The sequence below is a fragment of the Oryzias latipes genome, chromosome 18 (assembly GCF_053564925.1).
Source record: "Oryzias latipes strain Hd-rR chromosome 18, Olatipes_Hd-rR_3.1".
In the NCBI taxonomy this organism is placed as follows: Eukaryota; Metazoa; Chordata; class Actinopteri; order Beloniformes; family Adrianichthyidae; genus Oryzias; species Oryzias latipes.
The window spans coordinates 27,923,206-27,945,796 of NC_136254.1; the positions used below are offsets into that span (position 1 = coordinate 27,923,206).

The following is a 22,591-nucleotide window of genomic DNA, read 5'->3' on the forward strand; positions in this document are numbered from 1 at the left end:
AAAAAGAAAACAAAGTTAACTCATATTTTTATTATTAAACATCAACATTTTTGTTTCAACAAAATGCCACTTTAATTATCTGCCATCGCTCATCATGAAACAAAATGCATTAAAAAAAAAGCATTTTTAATCAAAAAAATGTTTTGACAAAAGCAAAGTTGATACAATGTCAAATAAAATATTTTAAAATTACAGTTTTATCATATAAAACAATTGTGGCTTTTATCATTAATTTGAACTGAAGCCATAGTGCAGAGCTTAGGCTGTACTTTCCTCAATGTAAACAGAAGTGACAGTTTTTTATATAAATGTACAGGGATCGGATGCATTAAAACAGTATGGTGGGCTTTGAAACACTATTGCTAAGTTGGGTGATAGAGATGTTAATGCTTTTTATTGTGTATAAAACAATAAAAGAAGAATTGATGAGTCACAATTTTTTCCACTCAGTGCTTCTTTTTCAGGATTTTAGGAACACTGACCAACCCTGTTTCCGAACTCTTCACCAAAACTCGCAAAAGTTTTTAACATGAAAGAAATACTTTTAAAAATGCCTCAAAACAAACAAAAACATCAGTCAGGTGTAGTGAAACCTATTTGCAATACATTTCTTCTAAGAATTTTATTCCCATCATGCATTTCTTTTTTCTGTTATTTTTCTCTAGTTTATCCCCACAGTTTTATCAATAAGCACCTCACAGATATTTGCTATCAAGCATAAAAAAGTGCCTTTAAAACAGTGATTGATCAAGCACGTTTAAAGAAAACTGTAAAAACTAATACCTGCTTTAAAAAGTGACCTTTTTAAGTTTAATTATAAAGGAAGAAACATTCAGAGTCCTACATGCGTGGAGTTGGATGTTGGATTGTGAGTGTTGTGCTTTGTTTGTGTGAGGTTGTGATCCACCCTATGCTTCATCAGTGTTCTGATCGAAGGGAAAATGACATCTGTTTTCACATGTAAAGCCTTAGTCACTTGTTTTTGGGCCGTCTGGGTCGGTGGAGGGTCGTAGAGGGGCGTGGCTGGATCTTAAAGGTAATGTTAGTGCAGCTCCCCTTGAGGCTCGTGAGACCAATTGACCATTGTTGTACATATGGTATGTGTATTGTGAAGTATTTGTAAGGCTGATGTCCTTATACAACACTCTAGTTGTTTCATGAACAGGTCGTACTGGTGGTGCGTAAGTGTTTGTAGGTTTGCCCGTAGGATGCCCACACAAACTGCAGCCAGTCTGCACACAAGGAGCACACATTTATCACTTTAACAGCACTAACAGGAGTCCTTGTGCAGTTCGCAGGATTTGAGGCGGTTGAAAAAAGTAAAAATCTGCACTACACGTCTGCGTCTCACCTATCACTTTAGGTATAAGTGTTTGATTGTAGCATCCAACTAGAAAAGTAAAGGTGCATGAACATTTTCTCCCTCTGAAATCGCCGTCTCCAATTTCAAAATTTCATTCAGGCCACCTGTGTGTCCCGTGCAAGTTTGCCCGTTATTCACCCACAGGACAGTGACTAAGGCTTAGATGAGCACACATCCACTCACGCAAAAAAGGAACACAACCGACACCAACAACAAATGTTCAGTCAGGAAGCTGTGGAAGGACGTACATTTTTACCAGGTGTGTCAACAGCAGAAAATCTGCTCATGTGAAAATTATTTTTCTTAAAGACAAACATTTTCTTTGTCGATGACACATGCATAATCTTGCAATCTTTTAATGGTTTTAAAGTCTTTACATCTATCACTGATAAGAAAAGGCCAATATTATTATTTTTTTTCTAAAATGCATGCAGTTAAAATAGAGATGTGCTTGTGGTCACATCTGTATAATTGTCACATCTACTCCGAATGAATATGTTTATTTTTCTTCATGCATCTAAACAAACTCGGCTCTGGCATCTGCACATTACTGAACTACATTTAAAGAATAAAAAGTTAAATTATTATAAATTATAAATTAAAAAATATTTTTAAACGAAAAGGTAAATTATGAACAAAGAAGAGGCTAGAAAACCACAAAGATTTTGCATTAGAAATGAAAAAAATAAAATAAAATAAAAAACTTAAAATAAGAACTCAAAGTAAAAAAAAGTCTGTCAGATAGTTAGATTGTAGATAAGGCAAAAACGATTCATATGCACTTTTATGGGCATTTACAGAAAACCAATTTGGAAGTTACTTTCTTTTTTGGTATGTTTTGAATCCGAGTCATTTCTTTCTTACAAAAAAGCACAGTGTTGGTGCTGAAAAGAACATCAGTAATTGAGGATGTGGTCCATATTTAACAGGGTACGCTCTAATTCTTTAGTTTCAGAGCCAAACTCTCATTTTTCACCTCGCATTCAGGTGAGTCTGTGGGGTGGTTTTGGTCTCCAGAAGCAGTAGAAGTCATAAAATAAGTGTTTGGTTTTTCTTCTTCTTTGTTTTGGGAGGTTTCAGACTAGAAAAGAGGAGCTGCAACAGATTAGGTGTGTGATGCTGGAAAAAATCACACCTTCCTCTAGTTTCACACTGCACTCATACAGATACAACAGCTGACCATTTGGGGGATCACTGAGACAAGCACCATAATTTTTTTTTTAAAACTGCTACTCCCACTAACCCCACATATATCTTTCTATCATACGGATAAACGCCCCCCTGACTACAAGTTTACACATGGGACATTTTTTACGTTTTTTCTGATTTCTGCTACTTTGGATATGCTTTTTTTAACTTTACACAATAACATTACTTGGTCTATTTCATTTACTTGTGCTTCTTGTTTTGCTGCACAGTTGGTGAACAATCCCACTGTAGTGAACCACACTAGGGTTCACTTGCAAGCCAACATACACCCCCTTTTTTTTAGCTTAACTTGTTTTGTCCACATAAAAGTTGTCCACAAAGTTAAAAAAAAGCTACCTATCTCTACATCCCTAAAATTAAGAATATTCTCTAGAAAATAAATTAGAAGAAAACAAAAACTTCAGTGCAAATCAAACCCAGTGTGGGAGTACCCCCTTTGCTATTGTCATATAAAAAAATCTTGAAAACTATCATTGCCCTTGGAAATCTCTGGGTTTTTCCTGATTGCTGCCATACAGATTCAGAAATCGAAATCAATGCCTCAACATTTCCCCTCCTAATGAAAGAAAATGAGAATTTTACTTCTTTGCAAAGTTAAGATGTGTCACTCCCCTACTCTGAATGATATGTTTTTAACGTCTGAATGGTGAGTGCAAGAGCCTTTTTTTGCCAACTCTGTTGAATTGTCTTTGTCTCTTATTCGTTTTTAAAAGCCCCTTCAGACATGTAATTGGACTTTTTGTTATTTAGACTCCAGTTTGACTAAGCTAACTCACGTTACCACACACTTTATTGCCATTTTGTTAAGTCAGCTTTAGCAGGACTCAAACCTGTGGGCTGACTTAAACTGCTTGCTTTTTTAAATAAAAAGGTAAAAGTTGTATCGTAAATTGACATTGGGTGAAAATCACTGAAGAATTATGATTACAGGTCCTTAAACATGAAATAATGGGATGATGGGGCATGGGGTTTGATGGTGCCTCTCATTCAGTCATGTTAAAGATCAGCTCTATGTTAGGTGCTAATAGTAGCTACATTTCACCTCAGTTGGATCCAAATGTACCATTTTTAAATTAAAAAAAATCATTGTCCACCACAAAAATTACAATACCCTTTCTACCAAACAACTGTCAATAACTATTATTGCATTGAAGACATGATAACCTTTTTTCATTGCAACCTTAATCTTCACAAAGCTTCTTACTTTGTTGGCGTCTTACAAAAGCCACTGATATGTATTGGACAAATCTCTTTTAGGATGTAGACTTTTATGCAACACACTTATGGCTAAACAATAAAAATTCTTTGTTTGCACAAGTCAAACAAAAGTATAACAAAGCCCATATTGTAAAGCCTCCACCACCGTGCTAAACAGTTGTCCAACAGCATATAACAGGCGTGGCAAAAAAATAAAATCACTTGTTAAACCCCTTCATACCTGAATTTATTTCCAATTATATGAAAATATTATTCAGTGGGTTTTTTCTCTCAACGTGATGCTTAATTAATTTAATGGTACCTTGTAAATTAGCGACGAATGGTTTATTGTCTCAATTACATCAACATTTTAGTCCCACACCTACATTTGATTTGTTTGCTGCCACAATTAAGGTATGTTTCAAGTATGTTTTACTTAAACATAACCTTAATAGCATACTTTTTGTTAACAGAAGAATTTGTGATGCATGCCTTGTTTTTTACCTGGATTCCTGTTTTTCTACCATATTTAACCTTTGGAGAAAATAACTAGAACATTATTACCAAATGATTATTGGTGAATCTGTTTTATCAGACATGTTCACTATTTCTAAGGATTTCTGTTAAGATAATCTGGTAATAGCGCTAAAAGTTGTACCTGTTTGGAGCTTGCTTTGGAGCTGTAAATGTGACATGGTTTAACAACTAAAATGTCTGAGGTAGAATTTACCTGGTTTTAAATTAAAATTTCATTTAACATGACTGTAAAAGAAGGATGTGTGGCAACAATCACATGATCAACATTGCTGAAATGACCTGACGATGATCTGAATGACCGAATGTTGTCCCGGTAACAGACTGATGAAAGCATTACATATCTTGTGTGAAAAGGGCGTAAGTGTGTATTTGTGCGAGTGCTCTAATGTCTCTGTGGTTTTCATAGCAGCCTCCCTAGCACCACCCCCTCTCTGCTCCTGGCCTCTCCTCTGAGGATCTCCAGGAAGCCCAGTTTTGTCAGGAACTCCAGCCTCTGACGGTCTGTGGGCTGCACCTCGCAGAAGACACCCTGAGAACCTGCACAAAGACAAACGTGGAGAGCACAAACTGAAATATACCAGCATTTTCCTCTCCAACGCAGTGGGTCAGTAATGTGCAAGTTTAAGACTGAAGAATTATACTTCACCTGAGACATATTTAAAAGTCACACAAGCTTTCATATTTTAAGTGTAATATTTGTGTAAACATTGGTCTGGATTAAACTATATGGAATCCTTGGTCTTACATTCTGTGATAAGGGTAATTTTACAAGATAATAGTAATAATACAATTACTTTAGTGACTTGTTGACAATTTTTGTTTCTTAACTCAATTTTGTACTTTTTCAGCACAAAGAGAAAATCCAGCTGTAGTCTTTTATTTTGAAAATCCGCAGGATTTCACATGGTTTTTGTGTCAACATCCAGCCATGTAATTTTTTTTTAAACTGGTGGCTGAGTGATTAACTCTGTAGCCCTCATAGTGGGTTGGAAAATATGTTTTGCCCAAGTTTATCTCAAGTATTGATTACGTTTTTTTCCTTTATTTTAGTAGGCCTTATCACTTTCCCAAACCACTTATCACAGACCATACCAGCATTTTCATTGAAGGTAACAACAGCCCAGCCTTTCCTAACCTGAACACAGTAAAACACCCTTACCGTTAGCTTTCAATGCAGCGAGGAGGGCGGTGAGCAGGGTTCGGCTGACACTGATGTCCACCAGCTCTGGAAGAGCATCCAAACGCACCTGCGAGGGGAAGTGATGGAGGAGCGAGTCTGGGTACTCACCCTGGTCCTCTTCAATTAACCGGATTAAGTCCTTTTAAAAGGAGCAAGGAAAAAAGATTTCCAGATGCTATAAATAGACATTCCATTTTCTAATTTGATGCATTTTTTCTTACTTTGACTTAGATTAATATAAAAAAATAGTGCATTTTAATGCATGAAAAACATTTAAAAAACAGGTTCTTGATGACCTTTTGGGCAGGGGGGGTTACCATAGAAAAAAATATCAGCATTTGTGATGATTCTCCAAAGCCCTTTATGAATGGTAAATGGGATAAAGTATTCCCCCCTTAGTTACAGGGACCAGAAACACCTGCGAAACCACAGCGCCAACCTATAACCACCAGGAGTAATGTGGGGTTCAGTTTTTTGTCCGAGGACACTTGAACATGGGAAGGCAAGGCGGGAACCAAACCTGCGACCTTCCAATGATAGGTTGACTGCTCTACCTCTGAACTACAGGTTATTTCTCTACCTGGGGTACATGTAAATACAGTGTCCACAGCAACTAAATTCCACTGATAAAGGCAAAATAAAGAACTGTAAATTGCCAATAATGCATATGAATGTAAAACCAATCTCCATTAATGGTTTGCTTGACTAATAGTTGAAAAGATGGCAGCATTTCCTCCTGGATTGTACCTGTATAGTGTAAACTGGTACTGGCTACTTGTCCAACCTCATTGTCAAGTTATCATCTTACTAAATCAGTAAAGCAAAAGCATAGTTTAAAATTTCCACTAAAATTTGATGGAGTGCGATAAAGCAGAACAAGTGGCTTTTCAATATTAATTTGTAACAGCATGGAAACTTGTTTACCATTTGTGGCTTGACAAGGACTGGTAGTCATCCAAAGAATGACTGTTAGCATCTGACTGTACCCATTGCTTACTCATAGCTTTCTGTCTCTTGCAGCTGAAGAGTTTGTCACAATGAGTTATAAACACTTCATCAGCAGTGGGTGTTACAATGGAACCTCTAGATTTCTACAGACGGGCTTAGATGTTGGTTGATTAACTCTCGTTTCTAGTCAAGTGGTAAATATCTGCTCAAATGCTGCCCACTGGTCCCTGAGGAGAAATTATCCCAGTAAAATTATCTTCAAAGCGCCAAGAAAAACCCCAGTTAGAGTCAAATGGTAAATGTGTAATTTTTGTTGTCAAGTTCCAAATTTTTAATTGAAAATGACACGTTTGATTTTGTAAAACGCCATGTAATCGTTACATAGTGAAGTGCATTGGCTCTACATGCTTTCAACTTGAGAGAGTTTGAATGTCTTTCTTGTTAGTTCTGACGTCTTACAGGTGGGTAGAGGATCTTGAGGACCAGGAATAGGCTTCTCTGTACCTTAAAGAGCAGTTAGTTGCTGCTCAGCACAAGCATGAATATGACATTTAAATATGTTTTTGATGCACTGCATATGTATAAATTCTGAGCAACATTTACTTCAAGAGTGTTTCCATCCATGTTTGAGCACTGTGCTTTTATTTGGACCGTCTTATTGGGAATCTTCTACAGAAAACCCTTGATGGTCCAAGAGCAGGTGGTGGCATGTCAATGATTGTCAGATTTAAGCCATCTTGAATGTGTTTCTGCTTCTGCTCTGGATAATACCAAAGTAGTCATTTCAAAGAGATTTGGTTGAGGGTTTGATTCCAATTTACCATTTTACTCACCTGTGTGTTTGGGTGTGTGCTGTTCCCTTTGGGAGGATATTTGTCCCTCATTGCGGGTATCCAACTGGCCTGGCACCTCTTGGCAAAGCTTGGGACATCTAAAATGCCCAAAACACAGCCGCAAACACCTAACTCGTCTTCAAGGATGAAGCTGTACTCTGGGCTTAACGCCAAGCATGGGCCAAGACATCTAGGAGAAGAAACGAATACGTGTCTTTAATCCTTTTCAAATGAAGAGCAGTATACAGAGATCTTTTTTCCCCCACAAATGAACACGCTGACAAACCTGTCTCCTATGACATCTGGGTGAGCTATGTTGGACTCTTGGCCCCCCTGAGTTCTTAAATGTAACTGACGGACCATACGGTATAACTCCACCTGTGGATTCAAACATTTAGCTTTTTGTCTTCTCATTGCAGAATTACAAACCAAAAAGGTAAGTTGTATCAATCAGGTTACTAGAAACCACCGGTACTTATTAACAAAACTTTAGATGAAGACCTTCTAAAATATTGCAAAATGATGAGAAGAAAGTTGACAAGTGAACAATGAAACTTGGATTAAAATATTGAATCTGACTAAGAAGCACATTTCTGTGGCTGGACATTTATATGATAGTCACACTTGGAACCAAAAACTTGGGATTGGCATGAACATTTGACCAAAGTCTTTGGACTTCAGTCAAAAGCAAAGACTTGGGAGTTGAACCATCAATTGCTGTTTGTGATTTGAGCTCTTTTTTGCTAGAAGAAGATCAGTTCCCCATACGGTGAATAGCAGAACAACAAACTTTGATACATAATTATGTTTTATGCATGTATGCATTTAATGGTTAAGCTGCCCAGTGCAAATTTTTACCACATGACTATCTTTACAAATACTTTGCTAGTGTTCAGGGATAGGTTTTTTGTTTTACCTTGTCTTTGTTGTGGTATGGCCTGACATTGTAAAGACGAGAGGTAGGGAAGAGAGGCGGAGGGTGAGTAAAGAGTTCGCTGCAACTGCCAATTGGGAGAAGCATCTGTAAAACACAGACGAAATACAGAGCTTTTGATTTTTGTAAAAAAATAAATCAAATGTCACCAACAAGGAGACATTCGACTGCAGAAAAACAGATTTGAAAATTGAAAATGAGCATGTTTAATACCTGCACATCCCCGGACAAGCCCCCTTTAAACACCCATGGCTCAGAGTCTACGCCCATCATGTCTGCTCCTGTGGTTTTCCCACACCCTACAAGACAAGAATACTGCACAGTCAAAATTTAGCAACAACCTAAGATTGCAGAAAACCAAACAAAGGAGGTAGCGAAACATTTTTACCAGTGCTTTCACATTTCATGCAAATGTCCTAAATATTCCAAGCACTGCTGGCAAAAGCCTTCAACACAGTTTTGGGAATCTGTTATATAATGGCTGCAAGTCTTAGATACAGTTATTTGAGAGTAAAGTTGATGCTCACTCACAGTGAAAGCAGTTCCTCCAGGAGCCAAGAGCAGAGCTGTCACTCTGCACTCGTCCATCTGAGGAAGGTCAATAAAAGCCTTTGTCAAAGACATGTAGAACTGAATACATTTCTTTTATTAGGCACTGTCTACTTTAGTTTGGATCAAGGCTATTTCACTTCAGTCATCAAGGGCTTATCATTGCCCAACTTACTGCTCATAACTTGGATCAGAATGTTACACAAGAGTGGCTATAAGCTAATCAAATCAATTCCAAGAACAAAACCACAGAAAACATATCTAACATGGTAAAAAAGAATCATTGAAATAATGTGTCATACTTAATCCATTCATCAGTTTACAAGACACTTGGATGAGTGGCAAAATATTTCAAGGAAAAAGATTTTAAGTCCAGTAACCATGACTCAACTTCAAGACAATGTCTGTTGTTGAAAGTATTTCTAGAATGATAGGTGGGTCGGAATTTTCGCTAATCACTTTTTACATACACTGCATTAAGAATACAGAAAGCCAGTTTGGGCATCACGTTGCATCCAACAGCTGTTATTTTGTAAGAAATGGCCACCATTTAACTGTGTGATCGATGATGCTGTCACTGGCTCTTTTTCAGCTTAGTAAATTACAATTAGTCCACACAAAAAAAAGTATGCAGTTTTGTGTAATGAGCTTACTGTGTTCTTACCCAGCCAGCATACAAAGGCCTTTGCCACCAGAGCAGTGTTTCTGAGGTCCCACACGTAAGGATAAAGATCATAGAGCACAGCCCTGTTTGCCCCGCCCACCACGCTGCAGTGGAGCTGTGCTATGTCTTCACACAGAGACAGGAACCTCGAGGCTCGTCCATGCCACTCTTCAGCCTGACAATGTCACAGAGCATTGTGAGTCCAAACTTTGTCGTTTACATTTCGTTAGCTGAATGCAAATGTTTCCCTGACCTTCTGAGGCTGCGCCTTCTTGCCGTTGGTGCTGACCAGGTGGCAGTTTGTCTTCAGCCAAGTCAGATCCTGCAGAAGTTTCTGAGCCGATGGGCCATGCTCATGGGGAAGGTAGTGAAGACCAACCATCAGCCGCACCTGTGATTCACTGAGCAAACCCTTCCCACCACACATTCCCCGGCCCTGAACCTTCTCCCCCTGGCCTCCACTTGGGACTGGTCCCGGTCTAGATCCAGGAGACTTTTGACTTGAATAGCTCGATCCCTTCTTCTCCCCCATTTGTTTTTCCCTGTCCTCTAAAGTGGGTGAGGAGGGAGGAGAGCTGGAATTCAGAGGGAAGACTGGAAGTTTTGCCAGAGCAGAGGTCCCCCTGAAGGTGGAAGGACGGTCGGACCAGTCAGAAGTTTTGCAGCGTGATGTTTGGACATAACCATGTGGGTCCGTCCGTATGGTATGACGACCTTTAATCAAGATGTCTTAGTGTTAACAAAAGCTAGAGAGCTTCTTGATATGCAAAAGTTACAAGTCCCCATATTTGACGATGTCTCCATGCAGTACCTGCTTGTAGAGGTTGGTTAAGTTCTTCCATCCAGTCGTGCAGAGCAGCGGTTAGAGCTCTGTCAGGACAGTAGTCAAACTCCTCGTCTGCATCACAAGGAAAAATGACAGAGCATCTTAAAAAAGACTAAAACAGTTCTGTAACAAGTCTAAATCAGTGTTTTTCAACCTTTTTTGAGCCATGGCACACTTTAACCTTGAAAAAAATCCCGCAGCACACCAGCATCCAAAAATTAAAAAGAAAAAGGAGAAACGCATAGTCTGTATTGATCTAGTCCAGAGGTGGGCACTGAGGGCCGCATTCCTGCATGTTTTCCAGCATACCCTGCTCTGGCATGTTCTAATTGGCTGGACACACCTGAACCGGGTAATCAGCCATGAGTAGGGCAAGATTATTGGCTGGACACACCTGAACCAGGTAATCAGCCATGAGTAGGGCAAGACTATCTGGAAATCATGCAGACACACCGGCCCTCGAGGCCTGGAATTGCCCACCCCTGATCTAGTCCATACGCAATCTCACATGCATTTTTGTGATAATTGTGTCAGAAAAAGCTGGAAGCTGCTGCTGTTTTTTCTAAAAGTAGTAATAAAAGTTAACTTAGAAGATTTAAAAACTGTTTGATGTGTTTTCGTTGTGGTTTCAAGATGTTTAACAACAGACCTCATTGTGCGCTGAGACGCTATAACTTTAACCCAATGCATCATGGGAGATGTGGTGCGCAAACGGCCGGAGATCGCTTCTCTGAGCTTCATTGTTTTGTTCACTTGAACCACAGTCTGATACCGGATTCTGTGGAAAGTTACACCACTAAAGACGAGCTTTAGCTGGTATTTTTGTTGGAACTAAGAGACTTTATGAGCTAAATTGGAACATGGAAGTGAAGACTTGAACCACTTCTGATTGGTCAGACTGATGACGTATGATTAAGCCTCCAAGAATGATTGGTGGAGACAGTTAAAGGGAAGGGACTTTTCCAAAAAACAGCTGAAGCTGCGGCTAAATCGCGGTACCCTCATTCTTACCAACGTGTCTTTAATAAAATAAACTAAACACAAAGAAAAAAGTATTTTATGATCTTTCATATTCCTAACTACTCTGTGTTTTATCAGGACCTGTTTGGATGAACACAGAGCTGATTTCCTGGAGATGGAAAATGTTTTTAGATCAGTTAATGAGGGCAATTTCCCACGGCACACTTGACCATCTCCCACGGAACACTAGTGTGCCGCGGCAAACTGGTTGAAAAACACTGGTCTAAACAACAGACAACAATTCAAAGGGTTGTTGGACATAGCCTTCAAGGAATATTTTTCTTGAATTTATTTCATAAACCTTAACCAGAGCTTTAATGCTTGGCTTATCCTTTTTATTTTTTAGAAAATCCAAATATATAGAGATGTTTTGCAGAAGTCATGTAGCGTGATGTTTGTTCATAGCCACATTGGACTGTCCTCATGCTCTGGCGACCTGTTATATTAGTATAAGACAAAGGAGATGTCCAATCCAAACCCCTCACCTTTCGTTTCCTCCTTCCCTGCTCTGAGCCAGCTTCCCAGAGTGTGGAGTGGGATGTAATTGGCTTCAAACTCGCAGTTTGGATTGAGAAGCAGGCCTCTCAAGTTGCTTCTAAGTCCAGGCTCCCGGCCCTTAAAAGGGCCCAAGAAGAGGCGCCTGGAGTCATAGTCGTTAGCGTGCAGGTTGTCCCAGATGAGTGGGGGTCGCTGGAGGACAGACTTCACCTCAGCGAGGCCGTCAACTGACAGTTTCCTGGAGATGACCTTGCTACCTGTGGAATGAGAATGGGAAAGCCTCACAGTTGGAGAATCCAAACTGAAATCTGCAACAGAAATAGTTTTATAGTTATAGTTAGAAAAAGTTAAAACAAATCTAGCATCTCAGTTTGGTTCAGTTATCATTTCACATATCAGACACTTGGATTTCTCAGCTTAGAAACACTAAAAATCATGGAGCCCCAGAAAGCAGAACACAAAACAACTGAAGCTTCTGATGCAGAAATACAGAAAAAAGGCACACATTAGTAGGCATTAACTAAAAGGACGTGAGCAATGGGATCTGCTTTTCTCTATTGGCACGTGGGTGGATGTTCACATAAGTCATTTTGGGTTTGTGGAGGTGTTAGTGAGAATTTCTCTGAAGGCTTATTTTATTTTAGCATGTGTGTAATTGTGCATGGGACTGTCCTGACCAACCCAAAATCGCTGCTCTAAAAATGACCCAAAAGAAAATCACTTCCTGACCTCTTAAGACCTGAGCTAATATTTGGGTTAACCCTCTACCCAGATAGTCACCGTTAAGCAGAAATAACTACTGTGGTCATAGAACCCAAGATGGGATGTCCATGCATGTGGACACCAGGTCGTCAGAGGGACATGTATGTTCTTCGTGTGTTTTGACATTTACCAGTCCATATTACGCTAATATCCGGCAGCAGGTCTTCTCCAACTGTTTGTAGGTAGGGGGACTTAGACACGCTGGGGGAGCACAGAGAACTGCAGTACTCTACAGAGACAGAGAAGCAGAAAATACTGTTGCATGCAGTAAAACCAGCCTGACTGAATCATGCAACACTTTGACTCAAGGCTTACCTGTGGGACAGAAAAGGAAGACCGGTGGTTCCCCTAAGAACCGATAAACCTCGTTGGTAACAGTGACCTGAGCATGGGCAGAAGAGGCAAAGGCCTCGCTGTCAGCCTGACACATGGAGGCATCAATGTCGTCAAAGAGGATTGCAAACGCCTGGCAGCCCAGGTCTGCTACCTAAGATAAGGAAGAGATTCCCTTAAGTGGGGCTGAACAAAGTGGTGAGTGATAAGTATATAGACAATACCACACCTGTCTTAGCTTGCGTTTGAGTAAAGCTAAGTCACAGGACGAGGAAAAGACAATGTCCTGACCGGGGGAGAGTGCATAAACAAACTGCAGGCCTCTGGACTGGGCCTCAACGATGAGAGTACGCAACTGACCTGCAGGAAAAGGAGAAAAGGCCAGATGGAGAATATTGGTGAATACTGTTGAGTTTTTCTAAAACCTTAGAATTAATATGTCTTTTCTTTTTGACTAAATGTTCATGTTAACTTACTTCTACATATCAGCTTGTCATTATTTTTTAGTTTACTAGTGGTGTAGTTTAAAAAACAGTGACCAGTATAGGAATTGAACAATAGTGGAGCCAGTTATTAAAATAATTGTGCATTTTGTGGTACAAGCACCAAATTTGCCATGGATGTACAATACCTTAGGATCCCTTAGGAAAAGCACATTATCAACACGAAAATCCAAGATTTAAAAAAAATGTTTTAATATTATATATGGTAATATACATATAATAGTAGTCTGTAGGTACCCCTCAAGGTTAAAGACTGCAGTTTGTGCATGAACAGCCAATATTGTTGAGACTGGGGTAAATAGACACTAAATATTATTGTAAAAGTTAAAAAATTGTAAAAAATGTAGTGTATGGCTACCATCTTTAAAAATGGTGGCCCTTTTGGATTATTCTCACAGAAAAAATGCTTTTATGTAACAGGGCATCCTAAGGTAAATCCATGCCAAATATGGTGCTTGTGCCACAAAATGCACAATTTTTCTGAAATATCAACCTAACCGGCTCTGCCCAAACTCAATTATGTGTTTAACCCTTCTTTTGAAGGGTTAAAATGTGAAAACCCAAACACATTATGAGGGTTAAATTGCTGTTGAAGTTAAAAACAATATCAGTTATAAACTTATTAAAGAGCCAAATCAATAGTTCTTTAACTTTGTCTACGTATCTTTAAACACTCCATCCATCCATCCATCCATCCATCCATCCATCCATCCATCCATCCATCCATCCATCCATCCATCCATCCATCCATCCATCCATCCATCCATCCATCCATCCATCCATCCATCGTCCTGACAGACTGGCATTTCAGCTATTTCTAAGCAAAGGCAGCCTTTAAACTGACATAGGTATTATAGGTTATACAGTAGGTGATAGGTTGCTGCACTGAAACTGTTGGAAAGTTTTCCAATGGATTTAACATGCACTAGTTTGCATTTTGTGCTTCAACAAGTTAACATGTGTGTACATACAATAATGGTTTGAAGGGTTAAAAAAAAATGACAACCTTCCTCTTCTGGAGAATAGACTTCTCTCCACAGCAGTCGATGTTTCAGGTCATCTTTTGGCCCATACAGGTAGGTGTTTAGTCCCCAGAGCTGCATCCTAACAGAAATGAAACATGATGGCAGTTGGTCAAATACAAGACAACTTACAAGAGTCAAGGTCCAAGTCAATTTTTGCCCAAAGCTAAAGATGTGAAGCTGCCAAATGCAAATGGTTAAAAAAGGCCCAGGCATTACTCGATGGAACATGATTAACCTACTAATGAGACAATTGGTGCTTTTAGGCCTGAATTAAACATAAGCTCATTATTCTTAAATGTGTGTTGAAGACCAGACTTTAGTACTCGTCAAATTAAGGCTAGAAGAGTGAAAAGACGAACCAGAACGGATGAAACGAGGGATCAGAAGCACAACAAGCTGAAAGAAAATAAATCCACAGTATTGATTCTAAGAATCCAAAGCCCCCTCAGTTACAGGAAATGCACTCCTGAATTATAAATACAGCATAGTAGTCAGAGAGAAACCGGATCTGCATCGGAGGCCATTCATGAACAAGTCTACAACCATGAACGGGCTTCCGCCTTTGGATTCTGATCGGGTTTCTTCTTGTCTTCTGCAGAAAGCAACCTTTTCTGTCATTGTTTCATTTCCTGGACAGAAGGAGTGTCAGTTGCCTCCACAAAGCTTCAACCCACCTTAAAAAACAAAATCACAGCTGCCAAACTTATGCAACACTTAGCATATGAATTCTACTCACAACCCACACTGAAGTCTCATAAAAACTTGTTTAGCAGGAGCCCACACATTTACATGCTGCTACAGTTTAGAAGTCTAAATAATGCCGTTAGGTCCTTCAGAGAAGAAGTTGGTGCCGATTTATCATTGTTTCAAAAGTTTGGATGAATAACCAAAAGTGGTCTTTAAACTAGCAGCCTACAGTCTACAGGAAACTTGTAACTAAAAGTCAAAAGAGGAATACACATTTTCTTTAAACATAACTGTAATATGATAATGTACGTACACTGCTTTTGGAATGTCCATATTTTCTTAGACCCTAAATCAAATTCCACTTGAGTCCCCCCACTATTTATCCTTTGACCTGCCAAAAATAAAGTTTGCCTCCCTTCAAGTGGTCATCCATGGCTGAGTTTTCGCTCCGAGATTGAGGCCTCCCTGCTTAAGAAGTAAGTCTGCATCCAGGATTTTGTTTTCTTTGTCACTCAGATAAAAAACTTGTATGTGGGTTTAGCCCACAGGGCTTATTGTCAGTACATCCTGAACTGACTTTGTTTACAGACCTGGCCTCAGCCCAACATATACTCACAGGTGAGAATATGAACCCAACAACAACAAAAGCTTACATGTTAGGAGTCTTTGGTTTGTAGGAAATATAGGCGGACTTACCATTGAAAAAGAACCTTCCTCTGATCAATGGACCATGGCCTTCCATAAAATCCTGCAGAAAAACGTTGTTCTTAGTACAAATGCAGAATTTAAAGCCTCAGTAGCATGCTCCTGTACTGGAAGTTGACCCATATAGGTTCTGTTGGTTACCACCCTGGAGGGTGGTAGAGAGGAGCAGCTGCACCTTAAGGGGAAGGAGCCCTTAAGGCTCATATGGCCACCTTAAGGAATATCATGAAAATGGAGTGTACAGATGCCATGCATGTGGTAACTGTATTGTAAAGCTATGGTAAGCTGCACACACTTCTGACACACACGTGATGCTGTCATATTGTGCACACACTCCAGTTGTTAGTAAGTTACCAATACTGACTATGCGTGAATGTGCACACATGGAGTGTGCAGGTGATATGTAAGTGCCCCTAGCATTCCCACATAAAGCACGCTCTGATTGTCTAATGTCTTCATTTCTAACAGTCAGACTCCACGCAAGGAGTGCACACTTACAGTATCACATGAAAGGCATCAACAGACTCCTTGAATAGAACGCAGGATTGGGGAGGGAATCAAAAATCTGTACGATACGTCTGCGTCTCCTCTACTTCCGTCCTACTTACCCTTGCTTGGTGTTGAAGTGTTCGCTACGACCTGTCGCTCACAGTGTTCATAGAGAAAAAATGTACATGAACAAGTATACCCTATCTAAGACCTACACGTTACGTCTTAGTCACCTCTGTGCCCCGTACAGGTTTGCCTATTTTTTGCCCAGAAGCTCAGTTGCGACAAAGGCTTAAAGGTGTGCATCCACACTAGAGATGAGGTCAATTCAAACATGCGATATAAGCCTTTTGCTTAAAAAAATTATAATTGTAAATAAATGCTTAAAATTGACAAGAAAGTTTGAAATATATGGACTGATTAAGCTGCACATATCAGCTTTATTAACCGTCAGTGCTTTTGCTCACACAAAACGATGCAACATCTTTGGCCACATCCCTGCTGCACTTGGCAGAAGCATAATTCAGCTGCGACTACAGCACACTCTTCATCCCAATTTCTATTCTTAGAAACGGGAGCAACTCTGATGTCCCTCTTCGGTCCTTTGTGTCTGTGAATAAGTCTGCACCGAGCGTGTGCTCTAAGTGGGTCAGTGAGGACCATATTCAACACCGATTGCGTTTTCTCGCCGATCCTCTTTGAATATTTTGGCACATATGAAGGTGTTTGACCTGCCTGCTGCTCCTATGGAGAGCCCCCCCCCCCCGCTGAGACAAACGCAATTACTGCCCAAGCTGGATGCCAACCCCATGACGTTATAAAACTCTTGGGTTTAAGGGAGACATAGGAGACCAGGAAAAGGAAATTATGCACATTTTTGTGGGATATGTGAGGATTCTAATCTTTGGCCAAACAGAGAAGCACTATTTTTACACAAAGTAGAAATGGAAGCTATTTGCACAAAATGGGTTTTTAGCTCTCGACTCATCTTGACAAACAAGAGCAGCAGACGGCCAACAAGCCACACTGCTTTCTTTGGCACCATTTGTGTGGCGTGTTTTCATTCGGTATACTCTTTAATCTGCCAATAATATGGCAGACAGTGACAGCTACACATGCTCTCCGTTTGGTAAATGATCAACCATTCTATGCTGTCAACATCCTTTATGGAGAAATTTTGTACAAACCACGATATATAATATACCATAATATTTAGCAACCAAGAATAAATAAAATACATTATTGCTTATTGCCTTGGGTAAATAAAATACCTAATGACTTTTAAATATGTTCAAAATGGGGTTTACCGTTTGACTGTGCAAGATGTTGTTAAATGAAGACTTGGTAACTCTTTTTTTCTCATTCAAACCAAGTTTTTATCCAACAATTTGTTTATTTTTTTCAGCAGAGTAGTTATAATGAATTAGAGAAAAACAAAATCTGGCAGATGCACTATAAAGCATTAAAGCTGATGCTAAAGTCCTAAAATATGTTATTTTCCTTTTAGTTCTTGAATGCCCATTCATGAATTTGGGAAAGATTTTAACCCATTGGTGGCTTCAAAGGACCCAGAAAAACATACCGGTTTGTAAAACGTTTTGTCGGTCATTAATAAAATGTTCTATTGTTCATGTCCAAGAATGGATCATATTTAAAGCCTCGAGTTTTTTTTTTTTTTTTTGCATTATCATTGTTACTGTAAAGCCCCAACAATCCGTCATTTGCGTCGCTAGTATAATTGTTCCATGAAACAAGCAGATAGTTATTAGATGTCAGTTATTTCATCTCCTCCTTATGGTTGAATTCCAGCTAAGCAGCGCTTTAACGCAGCCTCCCCTTCCTTCATTAATATATTAATAACAGCTGCTACGGTTTCAAATATGAGTGACGCCTTTAAAGCCAACGGTGAGGTGTTTTCTTTAATAGAACAATGATGAAATGATGGAGTCGGCCGCTCTCACCTTCCACCACCCCGCAGAGGAACCGCTGCTTCTCCTCCATGCTGTCACAAAGGCGGGAAGACGAGCTGCAGTCCCCGTCTGATGGCTTAGATTCCGCGGATGCTCTTCATGCCTCTCCACGGCGAGCTTCTTCCTCCTCCTCTTCCTCCTCCTCCTCCTTTCCCGCTGTGATGCTCCCGCGCTGCGTTCAGGTGCTCGCGTGAAAAGGCTACTTTCACGTGTTCCTCGAATACGCCAGTTTTCCTTTGTTAAGGTGGTTCCTTTCTTTAAATAAACAAAATGAAATCCCTTTAAATGCGGATTCATGCACTTAATTTAATATTAATATCATTTATGTTGGAAGAGTGAATTAAATGCCCTCCAAAGGAGATGATGGCATGACGGAATGAGGCGTTTCATGAACAACAGAAGGGCTGTTTTTGAAGGGTCTGTTTATGAATGGGAATGTCATGCTTTTCTGAAGATTGTGCATTATTAGTTACATTTCTTTATGCTCTAAATAAATTACAATTTTCTTTTATAAATACGTCCCTATGCTTGTAAACTATAAGATCAAAGCGTTGGATTGCGTTATGTATGAAAAGTCCTATATAAATAAAGATTAATTTAAATAATGTTGTTTGAGTTCATTTTAATTAATTAGATTTTGAATTAGCACTGAAAGCAAGTTTAATTTGACATGTTGCTTACTTGAACTGAACTACACCTTGATAGTGATTTTTGTAAAGTAGTTTCAATTATTATTATTCTAAAAAGGAAATAACATTTCAGAAAACCACGAATGCAACATTAGAGGGGCAAATACAGGTTTTCAACAGTAAAATACAGAGAGATCAGTTTAGTTTGAATTTAAACGGAAATGTTTCAAACAAGAAGTGAAAGTTTAAGATTATTTGGATTAAATTATAATTTGACAGTAATCTGGAGTGAACATGCAAAGAGGATTGTGGGGAAAAAAGAAACACAGAAGTTTACCAATGCTGTGAAAAAGAGATTGATTAAAGCAATTTTTACTACATGACACAATATTGCCATGCAGACTCAGACCAATCACTGCTTTCTGGCGTTGTCTGGCTCCAATGTGACGGTGTCATAAAAAATGTTTCATCTCAATTGGCTTTAATTTGTTCATGCCACTTCCTATGGGTGACGTCACACTCACTCGGTCCAGTTCTCATATACAGTCAATGAATTAGACACCCCTGCCACTCATCATTCCTCCATTATTAAAGATCGGTTCCTCCACCTTCTCCACCTGAACCTATCTCTGAATTTTGCTGAGCTCTGTTCTGTTTTCCCATGTCTAATTTCCTATTTTTGTCCCCTAATCTTCAGTCTGCCCTGGACTCTCCTACCTGCTCTGCTGGAAAACCCACTACCTGCTCATTCACAATGTTCCCTATTACATTCATTCATTCATTTTCTATACTGTTTGTCCCTTTCAGGGTCACAGGGCTGTCGGAGCCTATCCCGACCACTTGTGGGCAAAGGCAGGGGATGCCCTGGACGGGTCGCCAGTCTGTCGCAGGGTAATCCCTATTACAAAATACCGTATTTTGTTCTCACCATCGTGTCATTTTCCAACCTCTGACCATGACAAATATTGATTTGTCATGGTCATCAATCAACTACAGGGACTTCAACAAACCTGAAAATTACCTCAACAACTAAGCAGTAAGTTGCGATCAACTAATTTTGTTAAAGTTAAAGCATGGATGAGGAATTTTAGATTGTTGTAAATATCAAACTCACTTATGATCTCAAATTCATTGATGTGTTTTATGTAATTTGCGAATAATGATCATAACAATAATGGATTAGATTTATCTGCGCTTTTCCAGACGCTCAAAGCGCTTAAAATGTGTCTATTATTCATTCACTCCTCATGTATACTTGGTGATGGTAGAGGCGTGGCAGCTAGTTTGCACCTACAGCCCCTCTGACCATCACCGGGACATTCACACACCAGTGGAGCCGCACTGGAGCCAAAGAGGGTGAAGTGTCTTGCCCAAGGTCACAAAAACAGTTTACTGGGGGGAGCGGGGATCGAACCACCGACACTTTGATCATTGGACGACCTGCTCAACCTCCTAAACCGCTGCCGCAAAATGTTGACGGCAAGTGTCCTGTCATCAGCACTAGAGAGCAGACGAAAGCTACCCTACAGAGATCTTATGTTCCGTAAGCACAAAGATGAATTCTCAAAACAAGTACATTTGATAATTTGAAAATGAACAAATAACAAATGTGCTATTATAGATGTGCTATTATCATATGATATGAGTGGGTCTTTTAAACATGAAGAGCTATATCTTTAAATGTTGATGTATAAAACCAGTGAAAGATACAATGATGTTAGATAGATAAGGTAAAAAGTTAAACTTTTATTTTGGTAATATTGTTAGTTTGTTGTTGGATGAAAAAAACTAAAAGAATTTCAATTGACAGTAAATAACATAAACAATGGAACACAGATGCCATGTGTGTCACTACTAAGAAATAAGTGCCATGCGTCAGGGAACTAGTCAATTACATATTTTAGAAATATGAGAAAAGATTTATTTATGATACCAAAAAAGGTTTAAAGGAGCCTAAACCTTCCAATCCTTTCGATCAGCTAGTGCAGCAGGGAAACCAGGTAGCCAACATACCAAAATAGTGTTTTAATATTTGTGTCTGCTTCTCACTAGGGAGCGACAGTGGTCCTTGGCACACAGAGTGGATGGCAGAAGTAGAAGTAGTGCAGGTTGGACACGTATGTTAGAATGTGAACCCCACCGCCCCCTGCTTGGGCTGCATGGGTCCCGTTGCGGGGGGTGCTCCTGGTTCAGGGGTCTCCCTGTCTCTCCTGGTCTGGCTGGTCGGGCTAGGGAGGATCTGGTTCCCCTTATGATCACACGGTTCACTTTGGCAGAGTGCATGCATCTCCATCCTTCTGGCTGGCACGTGCCACACTGCTCCCTTTCTGCTTCATCCCTCCTCCTAACCCACAGTGTGTTGATGGACAGATGTCTTCTGCTCATCTTAGTGTCAGAATTTCACGTTTGGATGTAATATTTGTCTTTGTGCAGATCTTGTTTCACAGTTTAAAATAATAACCTATTCAAATTAGCAACTCAGCACTTGTGTCCCTACTTACTCCCCCTCCCTCTTTATTTCTTTTTCTTCTACCCCCCTCCCTCCCACACACACACACACTTTTCCCCTCTCCCTCCCCTTTAAGAAAAAGAATAAGTATACATAATTAAAACACAAAATGTATCAAATAAATTAAAAATAATAATAATTAAAAAAAGGGGGATCGTACAAATTTACACTCTGGTTGTCAGAAGATTCATAACCTCTTTTTGTGATAGTAAAACCTGTCTGACACAAAAGGCCTTCAGCTCTCATCTGTAGTTGTTGTAGTAGTATAGTTGTTGGACAGAACAAGTTAAAAAAAAAAGGAAAAGAATGTGAAGAATTCCGGCAGTTATAAACTGCTACTGGGCTGGGAGAAAAGACACAAACAAACAGGTGTTCAGGCGTTGTCCCTGCAACCTGCAACGCTACTTCGACACCACCAAGCCCAGTCTCCTGTATTTATGGGTCCTACACAACCAGCAGACTTGCGTCAAGACACAGAACTACTGACATAGTTTGTGACGAACCCAGGAGAGGAGCCTCGCCAGTGACAGACCGCAACGATGACCAGTACTCTCAGTTCACTCGGTATGCATTCAGACATCCCCCACGGCACACATCCAACAGTCTGTTCATGGATCATAATGCTCCACTGCATCATGCCAGAATTGTCACAACTGAATAATTCAATGAAGTTCATGGTGTCACAACTGAAGTTCAGGACGTTGGAATGCCTCATACAGTATGGTATGGCCAGCATTGTCCTGTGACCTGAACCTCATAGAAAACATCTGGGACCAGCTGAACCAAAGACAACTGAAGACTGGATGATGGTATCCTACCCCCACGTAAACTGGCAGAACAGCATGTAGCACTTGTGGATGAATGGAACGAATTGCCTCACAACAACATCATGAGTCTGGACCATGAGACGTCATTGTCAGGCTGTCATTGCGACAAATGGTGGAAATACTTGCAATTGACATGATCAGTTTTTATTTTATTTATATAATGTTATCCCTAACTTATTGTGAGTAATGAGGAACATACTGGTGAGGTGAGCATAGGAATTAGAGCCAGATACAGAGAGCAAATATCAAGTGAAGAACAGCTTAACTCTGACAGAAACAGCATCATTTTGGTCAAAATGATGGCATGAACACACTGCCTCATGTTTTTGACAGCAGAAAAAGGAAACTGCTTTGGGAAAGCATTAACATAAACATTATCTGGACCCATCAATCA

General features: G+C 39.8%; 1 protein-coding gene across 1 annotated transcript; it reads right to left on the minus strand.

The window, feature by feature from the left end:
- Window positions 1-15: 15 nt before the first annotated feature.
- si:dkey-183c6.8 (protein O-GlcNAcase) lies at window positions 16-18,394 on the minus strand. The gene is made up of 17 exons (XM_004079739.5): window positions 18,224-18,394; window positions 15,765-15,816; window positions 14,363-14,460; window positions 13,083-13,213; window positions 12,836-13,007; window positions 12,651-12,749; window positions 11,746-12,015; window positions 10,226-10,312; window positions 9,668-10,128; window positions 9,415-9,589; window positions 8,733-8,789; window positions 8,415-8,500; window positions 8,184-8,288; window positions 7,554-7,645; window positions 7,268-7,457; window positions 5,466-5,625; window positions 16-4,843 (listed from the first exon to the last, which is right to left on the minus strand). Exons 1-17 carry the CDS (start codon window positions 18,261-18,263, stop codon window positions 4,707-4,709), a joined length of 2,412 nt encoding a protein of 803 aa, XP_004079787.2. The 5' UTR covers window positions 18,264-18,394; the 3' UTR covers window positions 16-4,706.
- Window positions 18,395-22,591: the final 4,197 nt, after the last annotated feature.

Bases quoted from the DNA above. Each gene is read 5' to 3' on its own strand.
- si:dkey-183c6.8 (XM_004079739.5), bottom strand. From the start codon at position 18,263: ATGGAGGAGAAGCAGCGGTTCCTCTGCGGGGTGGTGGAAG. The intron at 7,458-7,553 runs GTTTGTCAGCGT...TTCTTCTCCTAG, and splicing joins CCAGATGTCATAGGAGACAG to ATGTCTTGGCCCATGCTTGG. The intron at 5,626-7,267 runs GTGAGTAAAATG...TCCTTTTAAAAG, and splicing joins GCACACACCCAAACACACAG to GACTTAATCCGGTTAATTGA.